Source organism: Prosopis cineraria, unplaced genomic scaffold (genome assembly GCF_029017545.1).
Source record: "Prosopis cineraria cultivar Desert tree isolate PC_DT_omini unplaced genomic scaffold, ASM2901754v1 PC291, whole genome shotgun sequence".
Taxonomy (NCBI): Eukaryota; Viridiplantae; Streptophyta; class Magnoliopsida; order Fabales; family Fabaceae; genus Prosopis; species Prosopis cineraria.
This window is the reverse complement of record NW_026555618.1, coordinates 35,934-46,129: the sequence shown is the minus strand read 5'-3', so window position 1 is coordinate 46,129 and position 10,196 is coordinate 35,934. Positions and strand designations below refer to the sequence as shown.

The window sequence follows — 10,196 nt, the reverse complement described above, 5'->3', positions numbered from 1 at the left end:
GAATTGAATCCCAAGAAATTAAAAATGCATGCCTTAAACAAGTGATAGAAGGTCTCGTCATTTAAATAAGCAATTGAGAGATTCAATTTCAACCCTTATACATATGACAATTTCGTTAAAAAAGGTCTCACTTTCACTCTCAATATCTCATGAGAAATGTTATCTGCTAGTGGCAGAATCTACTTCATTTGCTTATAAATAAAAAACACATGCCTCAAGGCTTAGAAGGTGTTAAAATACTAATGGATTAGTAGATTACCTGTCAATAAAACCCATTTATATACAAGATGATTTGTTGGTTTTTTTTTTTTTTAACCAGCCTATACAAGATGATTTGATCTGAACTAATCTAAGTTTTCGTCGGCTAAATAATCCTCGGGACTGCGGACACACAGAAGCATAAATTACCTCCAAAAATCCAACTGAAAATTCCATCTTCTTCGTTTCCTTGCTCCAAGTTTTAAGCTTCGTGGTCCAGAGCAGGAATGCGTCTCTTCCCTTCTTTTCTCATCCCATTCTTGAAATCTCAACTCATGATCCATAATCACCATCATTACCTTGGCAATATGGTTTCATCGAATTCCTCTCAAATAAATTTTTTTTTAAAAAAAAAAAAACCCCGCCGTCCAGTGGCATTCTCGTTTTCCTCCATCCCTTGTAAGCTTAATAAATTTATATCAGGCAACAAAATTAAGAAAGAACGAGGAAATAAAGGATTCAAGACAATAGAAACAGCAGATTGCCAAAATAGATCTGTTAGAAAAGAAACAGATTTACATAGGAACTTAATACAGAAGCAATACCTATTTTAAAAAAGCTGTCTTTAAGAGAATGATATTAAAACGGGGGGAAAAAGTTGCACCATAAGGGGTTAAACCTATTCAACGGATAGCTTTACAGAGATCAAGGGAGACTCGAACTCATCAATCCCCACGACGACATAAGCATACTTATAGGCTGATAAAAATGGTTCCGCCCTGCCGTGTCATTTCGTGTGGGAGGCGATGGGCCAAACCAGGTATGAAATTCCATAGTCGTTCACTTCCTTTGCAGTTATTTGCAGAAGGCCTGTGACACAAGAATTTTCAGCAGATAAACTAGTAAGTATGACTAATCTGCATGCATATCCATGGCGGAATCATTGGCACTGAATGCGGCAGAATCCCTGCTCTGCTGCTGAAAAAAGCCAGGTTCAGAGTTCCTGTTTCCATTACCCAAGGAGAGGCTGGTAGGGCAGGACCCACCCTCACCAATATGATAGTTCTGAAGACTTTGGCGAACAGGGCTAGACAAAGCATTTGAAAACACAGAATTCTTCTGTTGATTATCGCCATTCTCAGACCGAAGTCCCTGAGCAATGACTGTTTGGCCAGAAGAACCTGGAGTTACTGGGAAGCCTGCGCCATTGACATGCATTAATGGTTGAGACTGTTGATGTTGAAGTGGTGCTCTAGGAGACAATGATGGCTCCTCTCCACAATAATCCAACTCATTCTGCAAGCAGTGGAGTAAATTTCATAAACCAATACTTTTGAATCACTAAGCCACCTCAAGATTATCGACATCGTCATCACTTTCCACAAAAATGCGGCTAATGCAACTACAACTTCAAGATATCTAAATTGCCACAAGAAAACACAAGCTATCAACCATGCTCACCATTTTGATCCAGGAAATTGTCAATCGCAAATTTCCAACATGGTAAAAGAAGAGATCAGAGGTTATTATCGCCTTATTTTACACCACTATGCAAATAAGCATATATTTGTTACTTAAAAAGGAAAAAAATCAATCTATGTTTAACCACAACACAAACTGCTATAGTCATTAAAAAAACAACGTATTACTTTGATGGGTCCCAAAGTGGGATGGAAAATCCTACCCCAAAAGCTAGCTGTTGAGATAAGAGACCCCAAAAGCTAGCTGTTGAAATAAGAGAACTAACCCATTTAAATACCCTGTTGAACATCCTATGCTACTCAAAGTGGCACTTGGTATATGAAATTACCAAGTCTCCATCAATTGCCCCCCACAGAAAGCCAACATCCTAGCAGCCACAATCCATGGCACTAAACTCACCTTTCTGCTCCGTCAGTAGCCCTCTCCAAAATCACTGACAACCATACTCTGATACCAATTGATAAGGTACCTAAGTGGAATGAGTGACCCTACCCCAAAAGCAAGCTGTTGAGGTGGAAGAACCAGCCCAATTAAATATCTCATTGAGCATCCCATATTACTCAATTTAGAGCTTGGTATCTCATATTACCACGTCTCTATCATACTCTTAACATCAACACCCAAAAAAAGTGACAAAATACAGCAATAAAAGAAGAGTTCACAGACAAAGCAGCTGACAAAAGGTTACTGACAGTAAAAGTGTCTACACAAACGAGTTAACTACTTAACAAGTAAATAAAGTATGCTGAACCAGTGAGACAACTCTCTCTCTATCCTTCTAAAGTAATTAAAAAAAAAAATCACTTCTGAACTAATCATGGGTAGGCTAAAGCCTAATTTTTAAAGCATTTTATTAGGCTTGGCTAAGATCACTTAAAAAACTTTATTAAACTCAATGGCTAACCCCCTATCAATGGTAAAATCAATAGTCAACTATTGCTTTAAATGAGAAGAAATATGGTCTAAAACTGAGTTCAGTAAATCTACTGTTCTTTCATAATGTAAAATTTCTTTCCAATGCTTCCATTACTATCGTCCAACTGCCTCCATCCCCTTCTCACTGATACACACAGAAACACCCATGCCGAATTAGTAGAAGGATGCACACACACACACACACACACACACACACATATATATATATATTTATTATACAGTATTCAGCTATCATTGTTAATTATCAAGAGTTCTCGGGATAACTTAGTAAGGTTACAAAGTATCATATGCTACTGATTTGTAGATAGATTGAGCCAACATCAACTTTCTTATGCATTGAATTGGCAAAAGAAATCCACTTAATCTTGAGAATGGAAGGAGACGTATCATAAGCAAAAGAGCGAACAGTCAAGCCAACCTGAATGTAGCTAAGTATATCAACTGGTGCAACTCTTGATCCACCCTCTTGCTGTCTCCAGATCCACTGATAGAGTTTCTCCTGAAATGATATATAGGATAAGTTAATTGACCAAGCTACTTGCAGCCATATACAGACATCCAAGCTCCATAAAATCTGAAGTCAGACAGAACATGGCATTGCACCGACAATGAGATCATAAACTGTTATGACTTTTCAAGTCGTCAGAACTTGAAAGAAAACTATGCACGGGTTACTTAATACACGTCTTTTCTTATAAACTGTGATTCAAGCATGTCAAGTACCCAATGAAATTTAAAATTGTTTACCCTAGCGACCACGCTGTTAAAAAACAAGGGAAAGAGACCAAAAACAATGGCTATATTGGTCAAGAAATTTTACGTAACAGAGAATTGAGAAAAGACATAATTTCAGAAGAGGTTACGATTTGAAATCAGCCTCCAAAGCCTAGCAACAAATCCATTCAATGGACAAGAAGGCACTGGACTAAAGCATGATTAATTGATACGAAGCAGCACAGTATAAATCTAACGAGATCGGACCAGGATACAACAATCCATGATTACAAAATAGAGCGAATGATAAGGGCTGAGATTGAACTGAACAATTACAAAGTAAAACAATAGACATTAAACTGAGCAGTAAGAAAATCGCTGAAACCTTATAAAAAATTAAAAATGAAAATACTCTATTGGGTTCAAAAGATTGCAAAACAGAAGAGAAAAGCATATGCCCTACCTATATGGATTCAAACATTCATTTAACTATAAAAAATAGCACACCAAACAAAGTTTCATAAAGATATAATGTCTTCGCACCAACAGAATTATCAGTGAAGATCATAACAGAAACTTTATCATCATCTATCATGAGAAGCGGTAAAAGGGGGGGAAAGGACGAGGTGGAGCGAAAGCCTCTGCTGGGAACAAAATTAATCTTTACAAGTAAAAAGGCAGCATCAATGAATGCATCGAAATTGCAATTCATAACCCCGTTTCACAAAATCTAAAAATTGGGTGCAAAATTTTCTCGGGTCAGGAGGAGAAATCTTACGAGGCCATGGCGTTCCCCGGCTTGAAACGAAAGCTTTTGGTGGTTCATAGCCTGAGTGTATAGCTGAGAGAGGGAATTGGCGGCACTACAAAAGGAGGCATACATGGTTCGATCCACCTCATCGAGGCTTGAAGCTATGGACTTTCTCTTCTTAGCCATGTACTCAAGGACGACCCTTTTGTCGGGGGTAGAGGATCGCGGCCCAAAACTGCGGTGGCTGTGATAGGAATCGCGGAGAAAGAAGAGAGGGTGTGGGTTGGAAGAAAGAAAGAGAAGGGGAAAGGGGAAAAAGGTGAAGGGAAGAGGGTGGTGTGGTTGCTTTTGTTGTTTTGCGGAGGAAGGTTTCAGAGACGGGAAGGGACGGGAACACATGGTCCGTATCAAGGGCATGCCAGACACGTGACAATCGCTCCAAGCATGTCTGGGAAATTGATAATTCTGATAATCTGATTCACAACTCAGCTGTTTAACAAAGAGCTGTGTTATATAAATATATACACACACACATATTAAAAAAATGTCTGCTCATAACTTCACTCTTGAAAGGAATAATTTGTGCATGAAAATGATCCAAAAACAACGTCCTATTACTATTATTATTATAAAAAAATTAATCTTTTAGTCCTTTAATTTTTAATTTATTTATAACTCAGTCCTTCAATGATGACTTGCTGTGACTCAATTCCTCAACTATAACTTGCCTATAACTCAATCTCTCAATTTTTGAATCACTTACAAATTAGTCCCTGAATTTTTATTAATTTTTTTATGTTAACTTATATCTCACATCAATGAGCAAGAGGAGGGTATTTTAGAATAATATATGAGTATTTTTTTATTCCTCTTATTTGATAAGAAATTTTTTAAAAAATTAAAAAATAAAGATCGAATTATAGGTGAATTAAAAGTTGAGGGACTGAATCGTAGCGAGTTATAATTGAAAAATTAAGTCACAATAAGTCATAATTGAGGAATTGAGTTATAAATGAATTAAAAATTAAAAAATTAAAATATTAATTTTTCATATTATAAATTATATATGGATGATAGAATTGAAAGAAATTATTATGAGTGAAATGAAATGGAATGAGACAAAGTAAAACATAATGAAATATTCAATTGTTTGGAAGTCTTATAAGTGAAATAAATAATTTTATTTAATTATTATTTAAAAATAATTATAAAATTAATATATTTAAATTGGATATAATTATGTTTTTAAATTTAAGGATGGGAGTAAGTGGAATAGTTAAAAGGTAAGAAGAATAGAGATAATTTTATAATAATATTATTTATATTAAACTATTTCATCAACAATCCCCAAATTGGGGAGTCAGAAAAAATTTGTTTAAAATGGTTAATAATAACTTGAAAAGCCACCAAGCCATTTTACTCTTCTTTTCTTTTCTTTTCTTTTTTAAAGAAAAACTCTCAAACAATTTTATCAAACTTCTAATTATGCTACTCCGTTACATTCCATCATAAAAAAAAACGTGCAAACACTTCCTAAAGGTAAAATAGTGGGTATTATTACTTCACTATTTTTTATGTATATAATCTATGGTGCTGATGATTATATTTGACGAATAGTGTGTCAGCTTTATATTATGTTGTATATAACATTGCTATATTGATCTTTTCTTTAATTTGCATGCATTCATGGGGAGATTGTTTTTACATGATTCCATCCAATATTTCAGTTTAAAAGTGATAAAGCTTTCATAAAATTTAAAATGGTATGTTAGTGATAAAAAATTAAACTAAATATACCAACTTTTTGGGTAAACATATGATGAAAGCTGGTAAAAGAAAAAAAGAAAAACAAAACTAGGGCTTATTTGACAACTTGTTTTGAAAATAGTTTTTTATTATCCAAAACCCAACAAAAAAAACATTTCTATGTGTGTTGTCAGTGTGTTTGGAAATTAAATTATGTTTGAAAAATTATCTGCTAAGTGGGATGCTATATATATTTGTATACATACATACATTGTTTAGTATGAAATTTTGTGTTTGAAAGCATGAAAAAGTGTTCAGATATATATTTTTTGTTTGGATATATTCTAATATGCATGACTTGTTGGGTTTGAAATATATGTGTGTTGGTGATTTCTATTTAGAGATATTATACCACATGATATGCTTTCAATAGACCCAATGAGTGGCACTTAGCTTGGATTATCTTTAATTGGATTTGTTGATTTCAGGTATGGTGTGAGGAGGGATACAAGGTGTGTCATGCATTTTTGTTCAAATTGTTTTGATAAATTGTGTTTGGAAACCTATTATGATATACCCACTTACTCAAAACATGGTTAATTGCATCACATATATCATTACATATTAATTTTGATTATTGAAATCTTTGTATCTCATTTTTCTTGGTTAATATTTTTACAGGAGCGAGTCCAGTTAGGGGAGCACTAGAGGCCTAAATTGGTGTATGAGACACCAGTTTATTTTGTCTTGCCTCTTTTTGGGTTATGTATTATATAATTGCCAACCTAGAATAATTATGATTACAATTGGACATGTAGACCCTATATTTTATTAACTCATATATGGTGTCATGAAGATTTTTTCTATCTCTCATGGTTCTGATTGCTTACTTGAAGTATTGATACTATGATCAAATTTTTAGAAAATCTTGATTAGCTTTTTATGATTATACAATTGTGTTGAATGATTGTAATCCAACTATGACTTTATTTTTTTTTATTTAAGGTATGTTTGCTAGATGATGTTAATTGTAAATGTGTTGGATGTAACATCCCAAAATTTAATTTAAGGATTTAAATTAATTAATTAGTTATTTAAGTAATGTATTGGGTTAATTATAGTTAATTATTGGGTTAGGATGGCCATTTAAGTGTATTAGACCCCTTAAAGGATTTAGGATAAGGTTTGAGAGGCTTTAGGTCTGAATTGGGCCAAAAATTAAGGCTTTAGTTAAGTTGCTTGTTTTAAGCTATTCACCACGGCGAACAAGCACAAGTTGTTGTAGTAAGTATGTTATAATTTTAAAATCATAGAAACACAATCAAATAGCATTTTGAGAGACTTTTTAGGAGAGAAACTAAGATAAGGGTGATGTGCTCAACTAGGGTTTGCCCTTTGGGAAGTATCTTAAGCGTTTTAGAGTATTTTAAGTATTGGGTAAGCTCTAAATACTTTTCTCCTACCTTCTTTTAGGGTTTTATTTTTATGGTGAGTGAAAATATGAACTTAGGGTTGAGTTGCAGCAACTTCTAAGGTATTAATGGAGGTTATGATTATTATTTAATACTTTTATATCTAGGTTTTAGCGGTTGACATCTAGTAATGTAATTCTGATGCTAAATAATTAAGTTAAGGCTATTTGGAGCTAATGACAATGGCAATTAGGTTGATTGGGAGTTAAATAACTAATATAAAGTAGTTTTGGGTTAGATAAGCTTAATCATGCTTAGTAGAAGATTAAGCCCTAATCATGATTAATAAATAATTAATTATGATTAGTCATTAATACGGTTTCTTTGGCTTTATGTGTAAAGCATAGTGTACTAGAGCTTAAGTTGGTAGGAAGCTTCCTTTACAATCTAAATTTACACTTTTGAAGTAGTAAACCCAATAGTTGATGTAATTAAGACTCTAATTAATGCGAATCATTGCATTCGTGGTTATGACTAATTTAGCTACAATGATTTATATAAATAATTGACATGGACTTGTTATGTGATTGATGGCTTAAATGTAATGATGTAATAATAGAATGTCTAGTCGAATGGCTAATTTATGGTTATATGTTTGTTGATTTGCCATGTAACTTGAGCATGCAAATTACGAGTAAGATGGATATAATTAGAGATTGCTAAAATTGCATGAGTTAATATACTATATTGGATAAAGATTATACGCTATAATTTGATGAATATGTGATCATGAACTATAATAGAATGCAAGTACCATTGTTTAAATCATATGCCTGTTGTATATGTTTAATTCAACTGGCATAAGCCCAATGTGTGGGAGTTTACCTTAGATTAGTTAAATCCACGTGGTGTAATCTTCACTAAGTTTGCGAACAATGGTTGGTATCTTTGATTACTAAAGTGCTTGATATTGTCAATAACCTTTGGGTGTGGTATAGATCGAGCACAATGATCAGTATCACTGATTCTATACTAGACAGTATGGGTTAGGCAATATATGACACTTTAAAATTTGAGTCAAGAAAACTCATGATCTGAGATTAAGTGTGGAAATTTTTGGCCAGGTGACCCCTCACAATTGGAGAGTTAGTCTAGCTTTAGTCATATGAATTGGACCCGTATATTTTAAATAGCTAATGGGTTTAGTCTAATGATATAAGAAGGGATACAAAGTGGTTGCATTACTTATAAGCATTTATATATTGGAATTGAGTTATGTGGCATTTTAGTTGCAAGGTTATTGCCTACTTTATTATATAACTACCACACCTTCATATGTTTTTTTAAGTTTCTTGGTTATTAAGATTGTTTAATCTCACTTCAGTTAGTTAATGTTTTTCTAGAAGACAATAAGATGAAGGGAAAGGGTAAGGCATTGACGCCAAAGAACTAAAGATATACTTGTAATGTATCTAGTCAGCATTTATGTATTTGAATGTTATTTTTCCAACTTCAGGACAAGTTCTATGTACTTATTAAATAGAAGATTTATAATTCATTTACATATAAGCCTAATTGTTAACTTAGACAATTTAGTTGGTTGTTGCCTTTGTGTTTTGGTTAAGAGGCTAGTCATGCAAATGCTTAGTTTTTGATGATTAACTAGTTAACTTTATGTGAAAGTAATTAAATTCATGTTTTGAATCTTCAAGCATGATTTGAGTATTGATGTATGATTAAAATTGCTAGACTTGGTTTGACGAATGATGGGAGGTAATTGTATTTGAACACAGAGTCTAAAGGCTCAAATTGTCCCATCGTGTCCCAGGATCCTTAAGTAGTACTAGATTGGATTATATAGTGTACTATTGTTAGATTGTTTTAATTATTGTATAAGATGTAACATCTTGAATTTTAATCCCTAGATTGATTAAGCTTAATTATGATAATTAAGTAAACTAACATGGTGTGTGATTATGAAGGTTTAATGCCTAATTTTGGGTTGTGTTTCAACCCTAATTATGGGTCTAGTATGAAGCCAGGCTAATCGGACATCGAAAGGAGAAGAAAACAAGAAAGAAGTGCTTTTGTGCTACACGCAACAATATGTAATACGTCTTCCATGGTGCACAAACACAATTGAAGCAAGAAGGGACCTTTCTATGACATGAACCGCAGCACGTGTAGCAATCACAAATTGAGGCATATAAAAGAAAGCAAAGAAAGAGAAAATGAAGAACCAGTGAGGAGCTCTGCTAGAATTTATACTTGGGTAATATTTGGGACGTTTTGGAGTTAGAAACACTTAAGGTAAATGCCCTAAATTTTATTTTTTCTAATCTCTTCCACATTTATAAAGTTTGTGGGTAGGGTTTAATGGTGGGAGATGATTTTTGATCTATATAGATTATAAGTCCAAATTCATTGACTCAAATGAAGTTAATGAGAGTATATTTAAGTATTTAAACCTAGAGATAATGATTTTTTAGATTTTTGGTTATTGTACTGTTGTACCTTGTTAATATGTCAATTTAGCATTAATGAGAGTTGTTGGAAGAGTTGTAATGCCATTAATAAAAGTTTAATTGTTCATTAAGATTATTGAGGACTAACAAAAGTTAATAAACCTAATGGGTAAGCCTAGAGGTGAAAATTGGGGATGTTGGGTATTGTAGAAGTGATAGTGTGAGAGTTGATAGTGTGCTTTTATCATGTTAATGAATCCAAAAATTTGTAGATTATAGATTGAATTCTTGAATCACCATTGTGGCTTAGGAAGTCAAGTTTGGAAACTAGAATATTGAGGGGTAAATATTTGACCTCTCAAAAATTTAAAATAACCAAAAGACTTTACTTTAAGTAGTTATTTATTAATTGTAATGCAATGTGAAATGTGTGTTTAGCATGTGATTTGTGACTTGTGAAATGTGTAACATGCTATAAAACTATGTGTTTAT

General features: G+C 33.3%; 1 protein-coding gene across 1 annotated transcript; it reads right to left on the bottom strand.

Annotated features, from left to right (window-relative positions):
• Window positions 1–716: 716 nt before the first annotated feature.
• LOC129296262 (uncharacterized) lies at window positions 717–4,500 on the bottom strand. Its single transcript, XM_054934851.1, has 3 exons — window positions 4,109–4,500; window positions 3,035–3,115; window positions 717–1,494 (listed from the first exon to the last, which is right to left on the bottom strand). Exons 1-3 carry the CDS (start codon window positions 4,496–4,498, stop codon window positions 1,111–1,113), a joined length of 855 nt encoding a protein of 284 aa, XP_054790826.1. The 5' UTR covers window positions 4,499–4,500; the 3' UTR covers window positions 717–1,110.
• Between the last annotated feature and the right edge of the window lie 5,696 nt (window positions 4,501–10,196).

What these genes read in the sequence shown, in the direction of transcription:
- LOC129296262 (XM_054934851.1), bottom strand. Translation starts at nt 4,498, where the DNA reads ATGCCCTTGATACGGACCATGTGTTCCCGTCCCTTCCCGTCTCTGAAA. An exon ending in CCGGGGAACGCCATGGCCTC is followed by an intron (nt 3,116 to 4,108) that starts GTAAGATTTCTC and finishes ATATCATTTCAG; the next exon opens with GAGAAACTCTATCAGTGGAT. An exon ending in ATATACTTAGCTACATTCAG is followed by an intron (nt 1,495 to 3,034) that starts GTTGGCTTGACT and finishes CACTGCTTGCAG; the next exon opens with AATGAGTTGGATTATTGTGG.